The sequence below is a fragment of the Notamacropus eugenii genome, chromosome 2 (genome assembly GCF_028372415.1).
Source record: "Notamacropus eugenii isolate mMacEug1 chromosome 2, mMacEug1.pri_v2, whole genome shotgun sequence".
In the NCBI taxonomy this organism is placed as follows: Eukaryota; Metazoa; Chordata; class Mammalia; order Diprotodontia; family Macropodidae; genus Notamacropus; species Notamacropus eugenii.
This window is the reverse complement of record NC_092873.1, coordinates 512,783,358-512,806,982: the sequence shown is the minus strand read 5'-3', so window position 1 is coordinate 512,806,982 and position 23,625 is coordinate 512,783,358. Positions and strand designations below refer to the sequence as shown.

The 23,625-nt window shown below is 46.4% G+C and overlaps 1 protein-coding gene across 1 annotated transcript; it reads right to left on the bottom strand.

The window, feature by feature from the left end:
- Window positions 1-2,837: 2,837 nt before the first annotated feature.
- SHISAL2A (shisa like 2A) lies at window positions 2,838-22,706 on the bottom strand. Its single transcript, XM_072649474.1, has 3 exons — window positions 22,120-22,706; window positions 5,408-5,547; window positions 2,838-3,175 (listed from the first exon to the last, which is right to left on the bottom strand). Exons 1-3 carry the CDS (start codon window positions 22,299-22,301, stop codon window positions 2,988-2,990), a joined length of 510 nt encoding a protein of 169 aa, XP_072505575.1. The 5' UTR covers window positions 22,302-22,706; the 3' UTR covers window positions 2,838-2,987.
- Between the last annotated feature and the right edge of the window lie 919 nt (window positions 22,707-23,625).

Below are 23,625 nucleotides of genomic sequence, written 5' to 3'. Positions count from 1 at the left end.
ATGATCTCTAATGCCCCTTAGACCTTCAAGATACTCTAATTCTGAAATTCAGGGAGATCCTATTCAGTGATTTCTATGTCACAGTTCTAAGATTTCATGGTTCTCTTCCAGGGGCAATCTCCAACTAGGGGGCCCCCAGCTCATTTGGGACATTCATGAGATCTCTGAGGGCTGATGAGATGTGGCCAGAAATAAAGGCCAGTCAGGGTTGTCTCTGGGTACTCCTGCAGCCAATCAACCTTGTTGGAACCCTCTGGGGCACTACAAAGGAAGGACATTTTCCTCTGGGGGCATGGAATGAATGGAACTGATCTGGAGAAGGAGAAGAGCTTCTTCCAACTGGGGCCTCATTGGGACTAAACCTGGGGGGAGCATAGAGGAGAGCAGTTGGTTCCTACTTTTGTCCTTTCCTTAAGAAAAAGAAAGTGTCCAATTACTGTCCCCAAGTGATGGAAAAGTGAAAAAGCCTGTGACAAAGGAGCAACCCAAAATAATTAACAACAACGGCAGTATAGTATGTAACACCAAGATGGAAGGTTTGCAGAGTGCTTTATAAATATCATCTCATTTGATCCTCACAATTCTGGGAGCCAGATGTTATTATCTCTACTTGACAGATGAGGAAACTGAGGCAGACAGAGGCGAAGTGGCTTCTCCACCTAGTGAGCGTTTGAAGCTAGATTTGAACTCCAGCTTCCCTGATTCTACAACTGGCACTCTATATAAGGGGAAGAACACTAGATAGGAGGCCTGGGTTCATATACAAGCTGTGCCCTTCCTAGTAGTGGTTTACTTGGAGAAGTATTGGTTTCAATTTTTTTCTAGAATTATAGATACAGAGTTGGAGGGATCTAGTCCAGCCCTCACTTTTTACAGATGAATCCCAGGGAGGTTGTGACTTGCCCAAGATCACAAACAACTAAGAATGAATGAAAAAAAGCACCATGTGCCGAACACCGGGCTAAGCTCTGGGGATACAAAGAGAAAAGGGGAGAGGGCCCCATTTCTGAAGGAACTCACACTCTAATTGGAGAGATAGCATAGAAAAGAAAGCTTAACTCCAGGGTAAATGGAAAGGTCAGGAAGTTTTAAGGCATTGCTATGGGGAGGGTGGCAAGGCCTGGCAGTCTCTAGCTTGTATCTGTAGGTCAGATGGCAACAGAATTCAGACAGCACAGAAGTGGGGTAGATGGTAAAACCTACCATCTCATTGGAAGGTATAGAATTGGTACCTCCCATCTCAGCCAAGTGGTGGGAGCAGTGAAGCTCCCTAGTTGGATCTTGGGCAGTCTGGGACTCTGACTCCACACCCAGTGGTCCATCACTTTCTCCATCTGTATGATGGGAACCATGATATCACACCACCTGCCTTGCAAGGTTGCTGTGTGAGAGAAGCAGTTTATAATTGGGGGGGCACTCTAGAATGAATGATAGGGTCAAAAGGCACCCAAAAGCTGGAAGAAAATGAAATTTAATCATTGGAAATGCTTATGTTTGGGTCCAAAAAACCCAATGTTGCAAGGACTGGCTGAGTAGGTGTGGCTTTTCCAAAGACACACAATGTCTATGAAAAAGATCTGTGTGCTTTGTGGACTGCAAGTCTGTTAAAAGTTAGCATGTGACATGGGACTCCTCAAAAGCTAACGCTGACTGTAGCTGCATCTAGAAATGCCTGGCGTCCAGAATGAAGGCAGTTAGTTGATGATTCTGCTTTTGGTCAGACCAGGTCTGGCATATTACATTCACCTCTGGACATACAGATTTAGGAAGGATGTTGAAAACCTGGAGAGTGTCCAGAGAAAGGCAACTGGGATGATGAGAGACCTGGAGTGTACACCATAGTGGAGGGATCAGGGGAGGGATCTGGGGATGTCTAGCCTCATACGCCTCTAGGAGATGGGGGAGGGAAGGAGTAGACACCTAGGCATGGTCCTTCTCTCCTCAAGGTGGAAGCTCAGTCTCATGGTCTCCGTTTGAGGAAGGGGAGGCTGGACCTCACAGATACCTGTTTATTGCTTCATGTGATCTTACCATCTCTGTTTAAACAGCCCATGGGAACACCCATAACTTACTTGGGCACACGTCTTAGGTGGAAGGTGGCATCTATGGGGAAGGCATGAGCAGCAGAGACATATGTATGAGTCCTGGCTCCACCACTAACATCTTGTGTAATTGGGTCAAGTCACCTCTTTGAGTCTCAGTTTTCTCACCTGTAAAATTGGATGGATGCTTTGGATTGGTACTTTCTAACGTCCCTTTGAGATCTATGATGTGATCATTTATATCTGTTCTTTATTGAGCTGAACTCTGTGGTACTAACCACCCAAGATTCTAAAGGTTTATGATTTTGTGGGACTCCTGGGCCTGAGCCTGGTGGCTCTAGGCAATGTGGCTGGTGGTTAAAATGCTGGATTCACAGTCAGCAAGGCCTGGGTAGAGATTCTGCCTCTGACACTAATTATGTGCCCTTGGGCAAATTACTCCACTTTCCTGATCCTTAGTCTCCTCATCTGTGAAATTGGGATAATATTCTGTACTACCCATCTCAATAGGTTGCTGTGAGGTTGAAATGGAAGTAAAGGGCTTTGTAAACCATAACATGTTGATGATGATGGAGATGATTAGCTGGGCATAGATGGACAGGTGCTTGCTGGATGGGCTGTAGGAGGAATTCCTTTAAAGGTGTGAATTAAGGCTACATGGGGACAGAGGAGACCCCTTCCAACTCTAACATTCATGGTTCTGTGATATGAGGCAGCACAATTTCACCGTGGGATCAGACATGACAGTCTCCCAGCTGGGACAGTTCACAGGAGACCACCCCCACGAGAGACACATGGACAACAGGAAAGTTTATTGGAATCATAGTGGCAACAAGTGGGATGGGTATACCTGGCCAGCTGAGGCCATGGCCCAGGGTCGGCAGTGTAGAGGCTATTGTGGGGCAGGCAGTGAGGAGAGGGGACAAAGCCCACTCTGAGCAGGCCTTAGGGGAGGCCCTGGACATCTGTAGTGGTCACTGTAGCAATGAAGCATTTCTGAAAGAGCCGGTCAGGGTCTGAGGCCTGTGGGTCACAGTCCAGTCGGGGATTTAAGAAATGCCTTCGGAGGCTGTTGGGCCCCACAGCAACCACACCACTCCGGCTGGATTCTTCCAAAGATGGGGGCTCTTGGACTGAAAAAAACACAGCAAACCACATGCCAAAGTCACACATTTCTGGTAAGGCTCCATCAATGGGATCTCAGGACAGGTGTGGAGAGTTCTGAACCTGTCCATCAAAAGACCTAGGAACTGTCCTTTGTCTCCACTGGTTTCCAGAAATCCCACTACCTCCCATCCCAACCTGCCCAATAGGCACAGCTGAAGTTGGTACTTTCGCATCTGGACTAGGGTTTTCCAGACTTCAAGTCCAGTGCTCTCTGCCCTCTACATCAGACTCCACATCTCAGATTCCCTTCAGCTCCAAAACCTATGACTTTCCCTCTGCCCCCAGATAATTTTCTGCCCTCAGACTGAGATAACTGGATTTTTTCTTCATATTCCACCTTTCTCTATGGCTTAAAGCATCTTTCAGCTCAGGAGAAAGGTTGTGTATCAATCGATCAATTATTCAATCAACCAATAGGCACCTACAATATACCAGGCACAGTCTAGGCACTGGGGACATTAAGCCCCAAATGAAACAGTTCCTGCCTATAAGGAGCTTATAGAGGGAGACAATGTATCTATGTGTAACAGGAATGATCAGAGGAACCCTTTGGTTTGCTGCACTGGGCTGCTTCTCATGGAGCTGGACATGTGTGCTCTGGCCCTTTGGAGAAGCACACCGAAAATTTTTGCAAAATAAACACTGGGCAGTTTGGGAAGGGAGAGGGGGGACCTCTCCTGTTTGTGGCCCTTTGATCTTGAGACTTGTCCAGGGATTTGTCCTTGGATCTGTCTTCATCAATACTTTTTATCAAAAATTTGGATGAAGGCAGAGATGGCACACTCATTAAATTTTTAGATTATACAGAACCAGGAAGAAAAGCTCACATGTTGCTGACAGAATGAGGATTCCCAAAGATGTAGAATTTCTTTCAAATAAATGAAATTTAGAGATGAGATTTAGAGATGGGTTCAAACTATATGTTGCTGAAGTTTTTTTAATCATGTCTAACTCTTTGTGACCCCATTTTGAGTTTTCTTGGCAAAGATACTAAAGTGGTTTGCCATTTCCTTCTCCAGCTCATTTTACAGATGAGGAAACTGAGGCAAATAAGGTTAAGTAACTTGCCCACAATCACATAGCTAGTAAGTGACTGAGGCTGGATTTGAACTCAGGAACAGGAATCTTCCTGATTCCAGGTCTGGTACTCTATCCATGTAGCTGCCCCTCAAACTGTACACTCAGATTTAAAAAATGACATTAAGTACATAAGATGTGGCACATCATGTGAAAAAGATCTGGGGGTTTTCATTGACCACAAGCTCAACAGAAGTCGACAGAGTGTCATGGTAGCTAAATGAGCTACTGAGGTCTTTGATTGTATTAAGAGCGGTCCAATATCCAGCAGCAGAGAGGTGGCAGTCCCTCTGTCCTCCACTCTGGTCTGACCACACCTAGAATATTGTGTTTAGTTCAGGGTGCCACATTTTAGAAAGATCATGGACCATTTGGAGTTGATCCAGACAAGGTCAATTAGGGTGTGAAAGGATTTGTGATCATCACCATAGAAGGGGAGAGAAACAGGCATGTTTATCCTGGAGAAGAGGAGTAAGTCTCTGAAAGGTTATAATGTAAGAAAAGGATCAGCCTTGGCCCCAGATTAGATAGAACTAGGAGCAATGAGGAGAAACTATGAAAGGCACTGGGGTGGGAGTCCACACAAACCCCTCTGTGAGTGGGAGCTGCCCCAGAGTTGGAGGAGTGGCTGCCTCCCGAGGTGGGGGAGGGGTTCTCCCTTCCTTGGAAGCCTTCCAGCAGAGACTGAAGACAGCTTGGCAGGGACATGAGATTCCTCATTGGGGGTAGGTGGGGGAAATGTTAGGACACCTGGATGCCCAGGAACTCTCATGTTCTCTGATTCTGTGGTGTGAACTCCAGGTTAACTGGTCACAGGACCCTGGACAGATCACTCGCTTCATCTGTAAAATGATTTCTAAGGTCCCTTCCACTTTTAAATCTACAATCCCGTGAACCTCCTTGAGTTTCTGAATGAGCTTCTTCCTCTGAAAATGCAGCAGTTGGTTTAGATCAGAGTTTTCCATCATTTCAGTGTTTTTTGTGACCTGCCCCTAAGGGCTTTCTCATGTGGGCCACCCCCTTCTCTCATTCCCCACTAGCTTCTGCAGGTGCTGATAGGTGGGACCTTTCCCACCCCGTGCCCCAGACAGCGCTGCCGATGGCAGCCAGGAGCCTCTTACCTGCTGCTTGTAAGCTTAAGCCTGTGTCCAGCTTGGCAGGGGGTTTGGTGTGGATGAAGAGGTAACACAGCACGCAGACAGTGATGACAAAAGCCAGGAGGACCACAGCCGCTACGGACAGGCCTACCAGGGCACCAATGCTGGAGAAAGAGGACCACAGAGGGCTGAGTGAAAGGCAACCACTCCCTCGGGAGGCAGATCAGGGAAAGTCCCAGGCAGGGCGTTGGTTCAAATGGCAATAGACCTGAATGTCTGTCCTAGAGTAGGGACAGAGAGACTTGCCTCTAGAAGGCACCATGGATGATGTAACTTCATGTAACTCATGAAGATTGTCTCTTGAAGCCTTCAGGGGCCATGGAGGGAGCACCCATCAGTGAAACCCTTGTTCCTTGAACTATGACAATAGGCAAACTTCTTTGTACTTCAGTTTTCCCATCCATGAAATGCAGAAAAAGTAGCCTGTCCTATTCTCTATGCTAATGCCACATCAGTCAATCAATAAACTTTCTCAAGTGCCTACTATGTGCTGGGTGCTGTACCAAGAATACAAAAAGAGATTAAAGACAGTTCCATTCTCTGCCCTAGCGGCATCCTCTCCTGGTCATTTATTAAGGCAAAGCAAATCATTTCATTTTTCCCCCCTGGAACAGAGCCAACATCATCAAAAAGACAATTAAGGCAATAATCCACATTTATTTTCTCCCTCCCAACCCAGCAATCAGGGCCACATTTCCTAGCAACATGAGTCAATGTGCTCATCTAAGGCGCCCACCACACAGTGCTCCCCTCCCTGTCCACACAGGAGACTGGGAGTCTGAGACGACTCAGACAATACCTGCTTCCCACTTCTGAAAAGCACACTAGCTAAATAACAATAGAAGTCCCAAGATCTGGAGGGACTAAGTGCTCATTCATTCACTCAAGTAGCACCTAGCTTGGTGTCCTCCAACAAGAAGGTCCCAAATTAGTTCTGATTGAAGGAAACTCCAGCGAAACAGCTTGAGATAATGTCGCCAGGACTTGCAGGAAGTCTGAACTGCACCTCCAGCTCTGCCATCATTTCATTCTTTGGTGATGTTGGGCAAAAGCCCTTGAGTTTTAGTTTGGATCATACCTCCATTATCCACTTCAGAGGACTGTGGGGAGGAGCAAGGGAAGTAATGAAACCAGATGACTTCTTCCTAAAGTGGATAATGGATGTCGGCACTTTGGCCGGATGTAGAAGAAGGAGTCCAGGATTATGAATCCACCCCTCTGTTGATCTCTTAAAGCTCTTCACAACTGGGCGTGATCCTACCTTTCCAGTCTTATGACGCAAAGCTCTTCCAAGCTCTCTGTGATCTGTCTGCCTTCTGTCCCTCCCATCTCTGTGTCTGTCTTTGCCCTGGCACTTTTCCATGCTTGGCATTCACTTTCTCACCGACTCAGAATTTGTAATTACCTTTAAGGCTCATTCAATCTACTACCAGGGACTGAAGTCAGAGCTGGGCTCTCAAAAGCTGATTGTTAAATTTTCAGCGTGAGTATTTATACATTAGAAATCAGCAAATATTGCAAATCAGGCCTCAATTTATTGTTTTGTTGGTTGTCTAGACTTAGAAGAAAGTAATGGAGAAAATGTTAATAATGCAAATTAAACTTAAAAGTGTGTGGTGCATACATACTACCCCCCCAAGCTGGTTGTTAAACACATCCTAGCATACCACTGGATAAAGTCCTCCCTGATCTCTCCAATTTTTAGTGCTCTTTCCCAAGTCACTTTGTATCCATTTTGAATCTACTCATATATGTCCATGTCTCAACAACTAAATGCCACCCAATGCCTTTCTTTATAGAGGGCACAAGTTCAATTTCCAGCTCACTCTCCATCTGCAATTCTGCTTGTTTTCAATTCCACAGGACGAGATGCCTCCATGCTGGGCATCCCCACCTGTTCTCCTCTCCCCACTCTTTAGCTTCCTTTTGTATATTATATTCCCTCCTTGTGTGTCTTTCTTTTTCTTTTCTGTATCCCCAGTGCCTGGCACATAGTAGGTGCTTAACAAATGTTTATTGAACTGAAGGGACTGCTTCACTCTTATCCTTGTATTTCTAACACCTAGCACCCATTAGATACATAATTAGTGCTTGTCGATTTCTGGATTGATTAGGATTCAGAAGACCTAGGTTTAAATCTCAGTTCTGCTATTTACTGGTTTATTCATTTTGTTTTGTTTTGACCTGAGGTCTCAGTTTTCTCTCTGTAACCTGAAAGGCTTAGGATAGATGGCTTCTAAGGTCCCTTCTGGCTATGAACCCTGTGGTTCCTGGAGAGTGGCGTTCAGACATAAGACTGAAGGAGTAGAGTGGGGCCAGGTGTTGGAAGAGAAGGGGAGGGAGGTGTTGAAAAGAGACCAAATCTGCAGAAACACTTGACTGGGGGTGGGTGAAGTGGCCCAAAGAGAACCCAGTCTCCTTTCTTGTTCTAGCCCAGACCTCCCTCCTGGAACACAAGGTGATCAGGCCCCAACCTTAATCCACAATCACAGTCCTCGATGGTGACCCTGTGGTTGCATGTGAAACTCTCAGTACGGTGTCTTTCTCCCTCCATGCAGATTGCAGCCCCTTTTTGTTACAGTCTTAGAGAAGAAACGCCTGAGTACAAAGAACCTGATGAGCCTTTTCCAAGAAACCTTTGTTGAGCAACCCATGGGACTAGTACCCTCCCTGCTGAAACTACCTTGGATTTATTTTATTGAATTTGTAGATACTTTTCTGTGCACTTGTTGACTTCCTGAGCTAGACATAAGCTCTTGGAAGTAAATAAATGTGTGTTGATTGATTGAATGGGAGCCAAGAAGGCTGGCCCAATGGACAGCCTTGAAGATCCAGGATCTCCATTTCCTGGAAAAATAGATTCTGGTTATGACTGTGATTATTGTATGGGCTATGACTTGGGGAAATCCCAGGATATTTAAGAGGCCATTGATTTCAACCTTGTCATTTGACAGATAGGGGAACTGAGATGCACAGAAAGGAAGGGATTGGTTCAGAGAATGGTCTCATGGGCCTCCCTCTTACTTAAATTGGCTACTGGCCACGGCTTCAACATGCCTTCATCCATAAGGTCATAAATAGGTCTCACCTGAAGTAAAAGGGATTTCAGCTAGAGATGAGAAAAGACTTTCATTTGACAGAAAATTGGCACAAGCTAACCAGATTGGTACAGAACTATTTTTTCTGGGATTCTTAAAAACAGGGCAGTATGATGCAATAATGGGCAGTGAGGTGATGCCCAGAGGTAGGAAGACCTGAGTTCAAATTCAGCCTCAGACACTTGCTAGCTGTGTGACCCTGGGCAAGTCACTCAGTTTCCTCATCTGTAAAATGAGCTGGAGAAGAAAATCTTTGCCAAGAAAACCCCAAATGGGGTCACAAAGAGTCAAACAAGACTAAAAGGACTGGCCAATAATGATGTAATAATACTAATGACAGGTAGTATTTCTCTAATGCTTCAAGCTTTGCAAAGCACTTGACATGTGATCTCATCTGAATCTCACAACTTTGTGTTGTAGATGCCATTATTATCCTTATTTTACAGATGGTCAAACTAAGGCCCAGATATGTCAAGTGATTTGCCCAGTTAGTAAATATGAGAGGCAGGATTTGAATTCAGGTCCTTTAGACTCCATTTCCAACACTTCATCCACTATGCCACAGGATTTGGTGTTAAGAGACCTGAGTTCAAATGCTACACCCTTTGTGCAAGTCACCCCAGCCTCTAGGCCTCAAATGAGCTAAGCAGGTGGTTGGAGTCCTTGCTCAATGGTAAAGGGAGAGAGATCAGATAAGCCCTGAGATTGTTCCTGGGTGGAGTTAGTCTGTGAGGCAGGGAGCCTGAGAAATGCTGCTGGATCTGGGAGAGACGCCTGTCTGACTACTTAAAATGAGTTTCAAAGTAAAGTTCAACGCAGGACTGGGGACAACATGTTCCAAACAGTGGCAAATGTTCCTGGCTGACAGAACATCTGCTTAGGAGGAAACAAGGAGGCCACTTAATGGTTGAAGCACCTAAAAGGAAGTAGCAGACCGTTGGAAGAATCTGCCTCCCTTCTACCATCCACCCCCAACCCTCCTGAGCACCGTTCTTAGAAAGCCTAGCTGGTTGTCAACTAATCCCTTCCAAGATGTTTTTGGTTTTAGAGATATCAGGATTTCAACAGGAAACAAGGAGGGACCTGTAAGACTGAATTTATCAAGATGAGGGAAAATGCATGGTTTTCTAGCTAATGTTCACAAAGTCTGCAGTGCTGGGTATAATAAGAAACTGTGCCAACTTTCAAACATCACGGAACTTAGTCACACTGATTAGCGGTCTTAACTGCTGACAGGTTTAGACTATAAACTCCATGGGGGCAGGGATTTCTTTTGCCTGTGCCTAGCACAGTGGTGGAAGCTGTTGATCGCTGGAATGACATCATTAGTCTTCCTTCCACACTGTGGCTGTCTGTAGGGGTTACTAGTCTGGGTTAGTATTTATAATAAGCTAGAACATCATACTCTGGTTGCAGAACTGATTATCTTAGCAAGAGTGAGAGATAGCCAGGGAGGATCTGTATGGAGCCAAATGGTGTGGTGCCAGGCGCCTGATATTCCTGAGTTCCCAGTTTCCCTGAGCTGTGTAAGTCTCCAGGGAAGCCTTGTGTGCTGGGCCGCACTGACAGTCAGTCTCAGCCTTGGCGGCATCCTTTATTATTCCCTTTGGGTTCTCCCATGTTTGTATGTGCCATCCTCCTGACCAGAAGCTTTAGGGATCCTGTGGTCTGAACTTAGGCAGACATTCGGATCTTTTCATTTCACCCCAGATTTAATCCCAAGGTTGCAGCATAGACCCTGAGCCTTTGGAAACCCTGGTTTGGTAGAAAGGACATAAATCTAAGTTCAGGAGAGGCGTTCTTTAATTCTGACTATATTCTGTCTCAATCACAGAACTGATGGAGCTCCATATTCCTCTACCCCTGACCCAAATCCCATATCCAGACCAATTCTTATAACCTAACTCCTCACCACAGCCAGGGGAGTATCAAATCTGACCTCTGGCACTTGTGAACTTTGTCATTCCAGGCAAGACTCTTCTCCCTAAGCCTCAGTAAATTGGAAATGATCATCTTTGCACAATCCACTGTGAGTGGAGAGATTCCTAATGAAAGGCCAATGGTTGTGACGGGAACACAGCAAGGGGCCATTGCTGCTCACCCTGCCAAGTTCATCTCAGGCATACAGAAGGGCTCCAAAGGGATAGTGATCTCCAGTCCAGTGATTAAGGATCAAGAGACAATATTTGTAAAGCCCTTAGCACAATGCCTGGCACGCAATAGACACTATATAAATGCTTATTCCCTCCCTGACCTTTAAGGTGCATGGAGGCATACTTTTCACACCAATGTCAGAGAGATCTTGGTGGAAACTAGCCTCTGAGGACAGTGACAAGGAGCCTAGACTTGTGAGGAGCTTGCCTTTATGTGCAGGTGACTTGCAGAACTTGAAGCCCAGCTCAGTCAATCAGCAAACGTTTATTAAGCCCCTACTGTGCACCAGGGACCATCCAAGGTTCTGAAGATACAAAAATAGAAATGAAACAGACCCTGTCTTCAAAGAGATTCTATTCTATTGGGAGAGACAACATGTTTACAGATAAGTAGATACAGGGCCCACAAAAAAACAGACTGAGACATACGAACATTTGGGGGAATGAGGAAGGTTTCTTGGAGGAGATGACCCTGGCGCTGAGTTTGCAGAGGTGAGGAGGCAGAGCATTCGGGGCATGGGAGACATCTTATGCAAAAAGTATCTTGCATGGAGAAGTGTAAGTGGGCCAGTGTGGCTGGCAGCATGTGGTTGGAAGCTGAGTGGGCTGGGAGGGTAGGCTTCTGTGAGGGCTGGGGAGCTTCTGTTGTGAGCTGGGTAATGCACCCCCCACAACACCTTGTTGCTCTTGTTTAGTCATGTCCGACTCTTGGTTACCCCATCTGAGGTTCTCTTGGCAAAGAGACTGGAGTGGTTTGCCATTCCTTCTCCAGGTCATTTTACAGATGAGGAAACTGAGGTAGACAGAGTGAAGTGACTTGCCCAGGGTCACACAGCTAGGGAGAGTCTGAAGTAGGATTTGAACTCATGAAGATGAGTCTTTCTTGTTCCAAGCCCAGGGCTCTATGCACTATGGTGTCACCTTTCTGCTCATGATAGAGAAGCCATCAATATATCATCTTTGGTATTGTATCTCTTGTCTGAACTGGCATTTCCTGATGCCAAGCCAAAAAACAGGAGAGGGTGAGACAATACTAGCCAACTCAGAGTCCTTAAAATTTCTCTCACAGGGATGTGATAGGCAGAGCATGTAATAAAACTTAAGAATTAGGGGATAAAGAAGGCCCTGGGATTTCACTTACAGAACTCCCATGTGGGAAAACTCCCTCCACCAAAGCAAGTTGGCACCTTCTGTACATGTTATAGTCTTACAGAGTGCCTAGAGCACTCAGATATTACATGACTTGCCCAAGGTCACACAGACAGGAGGTGTCAAAGACTGGATTTGAACCTAGGTTTTTCTGGCTCTGAGGCCAGTTCTCTGTTTACTAAGACACTCTGCCTCCAGACATCAAAACCTTGAGAAATGTGAAGAATTATGGTTGGTTCCTGTTGGTTCAAAAAGGGCATGGCTCTATGCATGGCTGTCTAATGTGCTTATTTAGATGGCCAAGCCATCCTTGTTAAAAAAAATTACTTGGTCTGGTAGACATCTGCTAGCCTTCAGCTGTTCTGAAATTTTAATGAAAAGTCATATCAGAGATCATAAACTTCAAGCCACAGGGGACTTTTGAAGTCATCTAGTCTAAACCTCAGGAAACTGAGGCCCACATCAGGGAAGTCATTCAGGAAGAAGGTGGCAGAGCTGGGATTTGGCCTCAGGTCTACACACTCCAGATCCAAAGCCCTTTCAGGAAAAGCTGCCTCATGATTTGGTTACGAGAACCTACCCTGTCAGGCTGATCCCACATTCTTCCCCCTCACTCAGTGTGGCAGCAAACTGGCCTGCTTACCGGTGCAGGTTCCCTTCACAGCATCCCATCTCCCATCTCCATGCCTTTGCCCAGATGGTTCCTTCACACCTGGGATCCAGTTCTTTCTTGCCTCCACTTCTTGGAATACCTAAGCTCTCTTTAAGGTCACAGTTCAAGTATTAACCTTCTATAAGAGACTGCTCTTGATCCCAACCCCCAACAAATTTCTTGATCTTTGTTTTTACATACATGTTTTGTGTTTATTTAAGTGGGTGCATACTGTATCCTCCCAGTAAAATATAAGCTCTCAGAAAGCAGAAACTGTTTAGTGTTTCTTTGTACCCCAGAGCTTAGCATGTTACCTGGCATATAATTCATGAAATAAATAATATCCATTGGTTTTGTTTACCTGAAGTCTGGTACAGTACCTGGCACAAGTTTTAAAGAAAGTCTGTGGAACTAATTGAATGGAATTGATGTTCCTTTAAGATAAATGCAGAGTCTACCTGACTCCTCTCTCTCTGGATCTCTGAGGACCCAAAAGGAAAGTTAATTAATGTCTTTGCAAAGAGCTCCTTAATGGAGTGTTTATGACCAAGAAGGAAGGAGGAGAAGCTGCCAGCCCCAGGAGACCCTGGGCTGAGCCCTGAAGCCAAAAAGGGAGTTTGGGGCTTTACCTTTTGATTGTGAAGGTCAGTGTGTGAAAGGGGATTTTTGAATGCTATGGAAAATACTGAGTGCTGGTATCAACTCCCTGAAGAGTTTCAGAGTTGAGTCAGAACCACCTTCTATAGCTTTCCAGGCTGGTGGTCCTTGCAGCTTCTGAGAGTACTTCTAGTGATGGGGCACTCACTACATTACAAGACAGCCTATTCTACTGTGGGTGGGGCAGTTGGGGGGGTGGAGGGGTGGGAGATATAAGGAGGAGTCTCCTTTTACTCATCAGTACCAGTTCTACCCCACTCCTCACAGCTAGTCAATTTCTGGGGTTACATTTGTCCTAGAGAGTGAGCCCAAGTCCACATGCCCAGATCCATTCTGTCCTCTGGCTCCTGCTCCTCCATCCCACACTTCCTGGCTGTCCCACTGGCATCTTCAAGCCATTGAGCCAATGATTGCATTTTGTCTTGCATTCCTGCCACTTAGTCTGGAACTTATCATACAGTAGGGGCTTTATAGGTGTTCTTTGGATGATTTGATTGTTTGAAACATTACTTATAGTCTCCCCTCACCCCAAAAAACCCCAATCTGGTCCTCTCCTCCCAACTTCTCTGGTTCTATGGAGGATAGCTTCGATTCTTCCTTCTCTCCCCACCTGTCCCACCCCACCTCAACCCTCATCCGAAGGTTGCTAAGTCCCATCGTTTCCAGTTCTATCAGATTGGAACATTTTCTTTAGTCATATGGCCACCATCCCAGTTTAGGTCATCATAGCCTCCCTGCCTCCAGTCTCTCCTCTGTTCAGTTTGCCCAGCACTCAGCTCCGAGTCATGCTCCTTACACCCCAGGTCCCACTATGTCATTCCTCTGCTCAAGAATTTTCAGTTCCCTATTGCCTACAGGATGAAAAGTAGAAATTCCTTAGCTTGACTTCCAACCTCCTCCATAACCTGATTCCAACAGACCTTTCCTATTTTTTTCTCCCTGTTCCCTGATCTTGTCCTTCCATCCTTGCCGTCTGTGATTTCATGGGAACGTCTCCCAAGTTTGGAATGCACGCCTTCCCCTTTCAGGCTCTTCACAATTCTTCTCTCCCTGCAGTTTCTGGCTCAGAAGCCCCTTCTTCTATGAATCCTTCCCTGATTTCCCTTATCAGCAGCTCTTCCTCCTCCCTCAATTTTCCCTCAAGCTCTTTGTCTGGATTTTTTCCTTCCCCGTCATCACAAAGTATCTTGTGGAATTTTGGTCAGTGTACATGTTAGACTGTGTTCTCCTGCTGCCAGCTCTGAGGGCAAAGATTTTTTTAATCTTCATGCCACTGGCCCCAAGCATAGAGCCTATGGTCCAAGATTAATTCATGTCCCTTCCTGAATCTTATGGGGTGAGAAGGAGGTCATTAGCATGTGCTTCTATCTCCCACCGCTCACAGCCCCCCCTTGCCTGGGACATATACCAGTCAAAGCCCTCAGAAAGACCCTTGAAGGACAATTTCCAGATGTAAGGGGATGTACTTTTCAGGACCTAAGGCATCTCCCCATTATTCTCATGAAGCAGGTGCATTTGCCCCAAACATGTGAAAGAGTCCGCAATGGGTGATGGTTAAGAGTGGGAGTGGGGGTTCTGTGGGGGTGGGATGGGGGGAGCATCAGAGAAAAGGATGATTAAGAGGAAGACAGAAGAAAGGAAATTATACGGGCATCTTATACTGTATGATATTTTGATAGCCTCAGTTAATAGAATGACAAGCCCAAGAGGAACCTTCAAGATGACCTTTTTCTCAGGTCAATCACATTGACCCACTAACTGGTCTCTCTGTCTACCACTGCTTCAGTCCATCCTTCACAATCCCTCAAATCATCTCCCCATCCTAAAAGGGGAGCAGGAAATTTCCCATCCTGGAGGTCTACAAACAAAGGTTCTATGACCACTCGGTGACCACGCCTCAGGAGTGTTGAGGGAGGACTCTTGTCCAGACATAGATCAGGTTAGATAGCCTGCTAGGTCCCTTCTGATTCTAAGATCTGTGATTTGTGTTTATTTTGAACTCAGGCCTCCAGGCCTAGAATTTCCCATGACTATCTCAACAACCCCACCTCTGGGGGATGTTATTGCTCCATAATATTCCCATGAACTCAGCAGCACAATTGCCATTATCCCCACTTTACAGAAGAGGAAACTGAGGCCCATAGAGAGAAGTGGTTTGCTCAAGGGCATACAAGTAGGTGGTAAGTGGCTGAGTCAGGATGGCTGGGCCAACACTCAATGCACTTCCCATTATCTCAAGCTGGCCCCATCAGGCGCTGAGAAACTTTCACTTCATGCAGAAGTTGTAGGTCATAGAAGGAATTCTTGTTCAGTTATGGCTTAAATCAGGAGGCTGCCAAGATCTCTTTCAACTCAGAGATTTGGGATCCTGGGTTTCCTGAGATCTGAACAAGCCATTCCTCGGCTCCAAAGCAGCAAAGGTGGCAGGACCCTCAGGTGTCAGAATCCAACTAGTGACTGAGCAGGAAGCTGAGCTAACTCAGAATCACAGAATCTTCAATCTGGGAGGCAGCTCCTTGACCTTCCAGCCTAAGTAGTACCCAAATGGGAACCCCCCCCCCCATAACAGTCCCTAAAGAGATGATCGCCTTTTCCTGAGGACCTCTAACAACAGAGACCCTTCCCCCATCCCCATCCCACAGCCCATGAAACCCGGAGGCAGCTCACGTGGTCAGAACCTCCCTCCACCCCCAGCCCCAAGGCAGCCCATCCCACCCTGAGGTAGCTCACATAGTCAAGAATTTCTTCCCGACATCAAGCCTCAATTGGTAGCCCCCTAGCAACCTCCCCTCATTGCCCCAGGTTTTGTCCCTGGGGCCAAGCAGAACCAGAGTAAGCCCTCTCCCACAGAGGAGAAATGTGGAGGCAGCTCTCAGGCCCCCCAAGACTTGGCTTTTCCCAGCTAAACATCATTGGATTCTTCAACAATCCCTATATGACATGAAGTCACAGCCCTGGTTACACCTCTTTTGCTACTTTCCAGTTTGGCTGATGCCTTCCCTAAATGTACCGCCCAGGACTGAGAGGACATGGGTAGAAGGCTGGACTTGGACGCTTAGCTAGTGAACGATTGAAGGTCAGTCCGTGTGAACTTCAGTTTCTTCATCTGTCAAATGGGACAATAGCACCTGCAGTAGCCCTGACCTTCCAGCGATGTTCTGAGGTTCCAGTGAAACCATGGATAGATGATGCTTTACACGCATCAAAATGCTATGCAGGGTGTCCCAGGGCGTCTGGGTGGTACAGCGGATTGAACATCTGCCCTGAAGTCTGGAGAACCTGAGTGCCAATTTGGCCTCAGACACTGACTTGCTGTGTGATCCTGGGGGAGTCACTGAACCCTGTTTGCCTCAGTTTCCCTATATGTAAAATGAGCTGGAGAAGGAAACGGCAAAGCACTCCAGTTATCTTTGCCCAGGAAAGCCCGGATGGGGTCACAGAGTCAGACATGACTGGGATGACTCAGCAACATCTAGGCATCCCCAAAGTGCCAGTTCATTATCGTGCTTTCACAGTCTAGAATTGCACTGAGACTTCGGGACACCCCGTATAACTGTCAGTTACTATTCAACGGATAGTATTCCGTGATCTGGCGGCCAATTCAGAATTTGTTCTGGCTGAGCATACATGGTACAAGAGTTTTTCTTTTCTTTTTTCCTATGGGGGGAGGTAGGAGAGAAAGAAAATAGATTTTTGACCCTTGAAACAAGTTAAAATTCTAAAAGCTACTTCACATTATTCCTATTACTACTAATAGCTAGCATTTATATGGCACTTTAACAATAAATAATGATAGCTTACATGTATGTAATGCATACTGTGTTCCAGGCACAGTCTTAAAATTGCCATCTTATTCGATATTCACAACAGTTCTGAGAGGTAGGCGCTGTTATTATCCCACTCACAGATGAGTAAACTGAGGGTTGCACATGTTAGTTATTAAAAATCAGAGGCAGGATTTAAATTCAAGTTTTCCTGACTCCAATTTTACTAAGCCTTATCCGTTGGATCATCCAGCTGCTTCGTTGAATAACAGGGGGACAAGTAATAGCCCAGGGGTACTCCACTGCTGATCTCCATCCAATCTGATATCAAACCATTAACCTTTGGATCTGGCCATTCAACCTAATACAAATGCGCTTTCCATCTAGGCCACATCTCTGCATCTTTCCACAAGGACAATGAGAGACTTCATCAAATATTTTGCTAAAATCCAGGCAAATATGTTTATAGCCTTTTTCTCTATTGACTAAAATGCATGCGCCCTAGCTTACCACTTAAGACCCTCAATCATCTATCTCCAACCTGCTTTTTGGCCTTCTTTCCCTCCATTCTCCTTCATGCACTGTACACTCCAGCCTTAATGGATTCCATGTATTTGTGAAGGCCATTCCTTTCAACCTTCCTTGTGTCTTTAATGCACTCCTTTCTCAGTTGTCTCTTGATACACTTGCTCTTCAGCCCCAAGAAGGCTTAGCTCAGACAAGGGCAGTCATGGCTCATTTTTGTAATCCTGGTGCTGAGCCCTAGACCTGGTTTACAGCAGGCATTTAATAAATATTCACTGAATTGAACTGACTTAGACTTCATCTAATCCTTTCATGGAAGGCCCAGAGAGGGTGAAGAATTTATCCAAGGTCATATATCATTGGTCAACACCTCCAAGACCAATTTAAAATGTGTACTTCTTTCTTTATCCTAACCAAAATACCCCCCTGACTTTTTAAAAAACTGTACCTCTATTCTCTGGGTTATTTATTTGGCATTAACATGAATCTTTATCACAGAAGATGGGATAAGGGAAGGCCAGGGAGGCTGGATTCAAAGGATCACAGATTGGCAGCTGTGAAAGGGGCTTTAGAGGCCATCTAGAATAACTTTCATTTTACAGTTGAGGAAACTGAGGTCCAGAGACATGTAGAGATCTGCCCAAAGTTACCCAGTTACCAAGTTATCTGAGATGGGATTCGAACCAAGATCTTCCTACTCCAAGTTCAACAGTTATCTATTCATTATGCCATGCGCTTCCAATTTTGGGAATCAATTTCCAAATCTTTCATTCACTCAACTAGTACTTACTAAATACCTGTGGTAGATACTAAAATATGAAGATAAAAAGAAAGAAAAGAGGGAAGAAGGAAGGAGGAAAGGAGGGGAGGTAGAAAAAGAGAGGGAGAAAGGAAGGGAGAAAGAAAGCAAGAAAGCCTTCTTGCCCTTAAAAAACTTCCAAGCTATTGAGAGGAAACCACAGACACATGATAAACATAGAATACATACAAAGTAATTGGGGGGTTGGTACTTGTAAGTAAGGTTTGCAGGAGGCAGGGTTAAACTAGTCTCATATATAAGCGGAGTATTCAAGGGTAATCCTTGAAGGAAATTTGAGATTCTAAGTCAACAAACACCTATTATTTGAGAATTGTAGAGTTAACTAGCTTTCTAGACTAAGAAAATCATAATCATAGCTAACATTTATATAGAGCTTTATCAATTATTATAGCATTTGATCCTCACAGAAACCCTGGGAGCTCGATGCTGTTATGATCCCCGTTTTACAAATGAGGGAACTGAAACAGAGGTTACATGACTTACCCAGGGTCACACAGCTAGTAAGTATCTGAGGCCACATTTGAACTCAGGTCTTCCTGACTCCAGGCCCAGCTTTCTATCCACTTCACCACCTGGCTGCCCTAGATTTCATTTCATTTCATAAATTCAATCACAAAAATTTATCCAATGCCTACTATGTGCCAGGTGCAGTACTGGGCATTGGGGATCCCCTACCCCCAGGGAAGTGAGAGTCCTGCTGATTTCTACCCTGATTGGCCCACCCTGAAATCTTGCGTTCCTTTTTGGGAGCTGTGTTTTCAAAGGGATTTCTATAGACAAACTGGAATGGGTCTGGAGGAAGGTGGGGACCAGAAACCAAGCTCTATATAAAGAGGTTAAAGGATGCTCTGCCTGGAGGAGAGAAGGCTTGAGTAGGGGAGGGCAGAGCTGTGATATTGGAGTCAAGTCCAGCAGAAGGAATGCCACATTTAGTCAGAAGATGGGATTTGAAGCTTGACTTTGGTCCATTAGCTATATAACCTTGGCCAAGATAGGCCTCATGGCTTGGCCCAGATGATCTCTGGGGTCTTTTGGAACCCTAAAGCTATGACTCTGTGAATAATGTCATCCCATCTGCAAGGGTACCCTGTGAATAAGGTGTGACATTCATTCCGGTGGGTCCCAGGCAGGGATGGGGGTGGGGGAGAAGGAGAATGCTTCAATTCGGAGTCAGATAAGTTCCACTGAATTCAACAAATATTTATTAAGCACCTACTACGTGCTAGGCACTGGGCTACAAAGCCTTCAAGGAGCTTAATTCTGCTGGAGGAGACAATGTTCATACAAAAATAATCCAGGGCAATTGAAGAGGACAAGAGCCTTAACAGCTAGGAAAGTGGAAGAGGCTGAAGCTGGTGGTATCTCAGCTGAGCCTTGGAAGCTGGGAGTGGATGGAGGTGAGAGATGGAGTGCTGTTTGGTGAAAATATGATGTGTGAAAAAGAAAAACACAAAATGAATCGGGGGGCAGGGGGGGACTGTGGAGGGCCTTTAAATCCCAGGCTTAGGAGTTTGAATCTCAGCCAAAGGCAACAGGGAATCACTAAGATTTTTGAGTAGGGGATCGACATGTGCGGATTGATATTCTAGGAATATTACTTTGATAGGTGAGTGGAGAGTGGATCAAAGATGGGGTAAGGATGGAGGCAGAGAGAAAAATTAGAAAGCAATTGCAATATTCCAGAAAAGAGATGCTTAAGGATGAGCTGATGGTGAGGATGGTGACTGTGAGTGGAGAAAAGGGGATAGATGTTAGCATTATTGAAAGGATTTGATAGGAGCTTGCAACTGATAGGATCTGGGAATGAAAAGGGTGAAGAGTGATTCTGAGATTGTAAATCTGGTGCCTTCCATAGAAATGGGGGAATTAGGGACAGGGGTGGCTCTTGGGAGAAAGATGACAAATTCCCTTTTGGACATGCTGAGTTTGAGATGCCTAAGGGACATGGAGGGGGTGTCTGGCAGGCAGTTGGTGATGCAGGAGTGTCAGGAGAGAAGCTAGGACTGGCTATGTGGTTTGGGCAGTCATTGCTATAGAGGTGATAGTCAGACCCATAGGATCTCCATGCTCTTGTGACGTCACTGCCCCCTAACCCCAATCATCAAACATTTTCATGTTTGATATTTGCAGCAATCTTGCAGGGTAGGTAAGACAAGTATGATTTGTCTGATGGATGGGGGAAATGGAGACACAGAGATTAAGTGATTGCAGAAAGGCCACACAACAAGCTGTTGGCAGAACTGACAGGAATCTAGAGAGTCAGTGGTGAAATTGACTTCAGGTAAGTAAAATCTGGATTCAAATCCTGACTCAAACGTTTACTAGTTGTATGAAGCTAGGGAAGTCACTTTAACTTCTTTATGCCTCAGTTTCCTCATCTGTAAAACAAAGGGATGGGAACCAATGGCCTCAAAGGTCCTTTCTAGATTCCTAGTTCATTATTCTTGCCACATATACTTCGACAAAGTTATTGGACAAGTCCCTTTGGCTTTCTGGGGCTGACCAAGTCACTTCCCTGCTGTGCCTCAGTTTCCTCTATAACCAAAAGAGACTAACCTGGCTGATGTCAGTCCCCAGCACTCACTGTAGGGATAGTGGGTGCTTTGTTGACTCAAATTGAAATGAATGAATGGATTCCCAGGGGGAAATAACCAACCTTCCCCTAGGGATCATTTAGCAAATGTACAAAGTTATAAAACCAAACAGTGCCACAAAATCACCACTAGAATCCTCTGCATTTGCATAGGGCTTCTTTGCCTGTTGTCAGCTTTCCCAGCTATTTGAACCTCACCTGGGAGGAAGTTTGAGACAGGCATTATTCTCCCCATTTGAAAGATAAAAAGGTGGATCCACCTCCCCTCTACTTCCTTCAGTGGGAAACCCACTGTGGTAGAAAGAATACTGAGCTCCAAATCAGGAGCCTGGGCTCTTGTCCTGGTCCTGCTACTGACTCACTGGGTCACCTTGAACAAGTTCCTTTGGGCCTCAGTTTCCCCACCTGTAAAAGGAAGGGGTTGGGCTAGATGATCTCCAAGGTCCCTCCCAGCTTTGATATCCTGAATCTGAGATTGATTGACTCACACATGAGTTTGTGGTGGAGCCAAACCTGGAATCCTGGTCTCCTGGACTCCTGCCTTCTCATCCTGTGCTCCCTGGAGGGAGCTAGTTAGGGCTGGGTTTGAATTCAGTCGGATGAGTCTGGTGAACTTTCTCGAAGCCAGGAGAAGGAAGGTGGGGAATGTTTAGGTTTTGGTTTTATATTCCCAACCTCCACTTAGCACAGTGCCTGGCACACTGGAAGCATTTAAGAAATATTTGTTGAGTTCAGGAAGGAGGAACAGAAAAAGAGCAGGAGAGAAGAAAGAAAAGGAAGGAAGGAAGGAGGGAAGGAGGGAGGAAGGAAGGTGTTAGAAAAGAAGAGAAGCAAGGACAAAAGAAAGAAGGAGGGAATGAGAGCAGGAAGGAAAAAAGAAGGCGAAAGAAAAGGAGCTAGTAAGGAAGGAGGAAAGAAAGTGGGGAGTGTGGGAAAGAGGAAAGGAAGAAAGTAGGGGGCTAGGGAAGATGGGGGAAGAAAGGAGGCAGGGAGTGAGGTAAGAAGGGAAAGAAAGGAAGGAGGGAAGAAAGAAGGGAAGGAGAGAGGAAGGAAGGGGAAGGAGGATAGTAAGAAAAGAAGAAAGGAGGGCAGAAGGAAGAAAGGATGGAACTATGAGAGGGAAGGCAGGGAAGGAGGGCGGAAAGGAAGGCAGCAAGGGAAGAAAAATGGGAAAGGGAGGAGAGTAGGAACAGGGAAGGAGGGAGGAGAAGAGAGGCAGAGAGTGGGGGCAGAGGGAGAGGGAAGGGAAGGCTGCTGGGCCTCACCTGAGCCACCACATGTAGCGGTGCTCGTAGGGATAGAAGCTGTGAGGGTCGTCGCAGCAGTACCGGTGGTCCTGGAAGCCGCAGCAGTAGACAGCGGCCGCCTCGCCCCCCGGGACCGGGCAGCTGAAGCCGCTCACCAGCTCCTTGGCGGCGTTCAGGTAGCTGCTACAGGAACCGCTCATTGCGCGCAGTCCAGCGGTGACCCGTCTGGGGCCGGACTAACGGGAGGACGGCCGGACTGATGGACGCGCCCGGCGGTCAGCCAGCCGCCAGGCGGGTGCGCCGCGGGGGGTCCTGGAGGGCTAGGGAGGAACCGGCTGGGTTCCCTTGGACTGAGCCTCGGCGCGGCCTGCGGCTGGGGGTGTCAGCTCTGGTGGGCCCTCCTGGAGGTGGGGGCTTTCCGACTCTGACTTATGGCCCCCCAGCTCAGGGTCTTGGGTCTCAGGGAACCGGGTTTTTTTCCAGATCAGGAGCCTTTGATTCTCCAGTCCCTGGGTCCTGTCCTCCGCCCTCAGGGCTCCGAGAGTCTTGGGCTGTAGGAGGACGTGCGAGAAGCGCTGACCCAGTCAGAGCGTCTGCCTACCCGGGGCTGGTGTAGAGAGGAAAAGGAAGACGGAAAATGGGAGGGAGGAGAGAAAGAGGGAGGGAACTGAGATGACCTGGGGACAATGGGAGAGGAGAGGGAAAAGGGAATAAAACCGGGATATGTTAGAGCTGGCAGACCAGAGGGGTCCTCTAGCGTAATCCCTCATTTTACAGAAAAAGAAACTGAGGCCGGAAGAGGAAGGGGTAAGGGGCAAGAACTGGGGCTCAAACCCTGGCCACCTGACTCTCGGACTAGTGTTCTTTTCCCTGAAAGGTATGAATTAGTGAGTGGGGTGGGGGTGGGGTGGGGGAGGAATAGAAAACATAGAAAACTGAGAAAAGAAAGAGGCCAAAGGAAGGGGGAAGGGGGTTGGGGAGGGAATTCAATTCAACTACCATTCATTAAGAGCCTACTATTGTACAGTCAAGGCCCTGTGCCAGGTACTTCAACTGAAAAAAATGAAGTAGACCTTTCCCAGCCACCTTCCCCCCTCCCCTTTCCCCCCATCCTCAGGGCAGCTTCCAGTCTGAAAGTCTAACAGTAGTGAGACATGGATATACCCAGCAACATGGCAGGCTGGGATCAGTGGGCAAGTGAACCCTGAGAGATTCATGGGATCTACAACTGGGAGGGATCATAGAGAGAAGCTTCTCCATTTTATAGAGGAAGAAACTGAGGCAATGTAGAGAGAAGGGATTTGGCCAGGACCACACAGCCACAATGTGGCAGAGTGAGGATGAGAAGTCAGGTCTTCTGCTTCTTCACCTTTGCCCTTTCTTCAAGACCAGAGTTCCTGGGGAGAGAAGACAGCAGTGAGGGAGGAATGCTGGGTTCTCGAATGGTTTCATCTGACTTATTTCCTGAATTTGACTAGGAGATCAAGGAAGGGGCTTCATCTTTTTGTCTCCCATACATCTTAC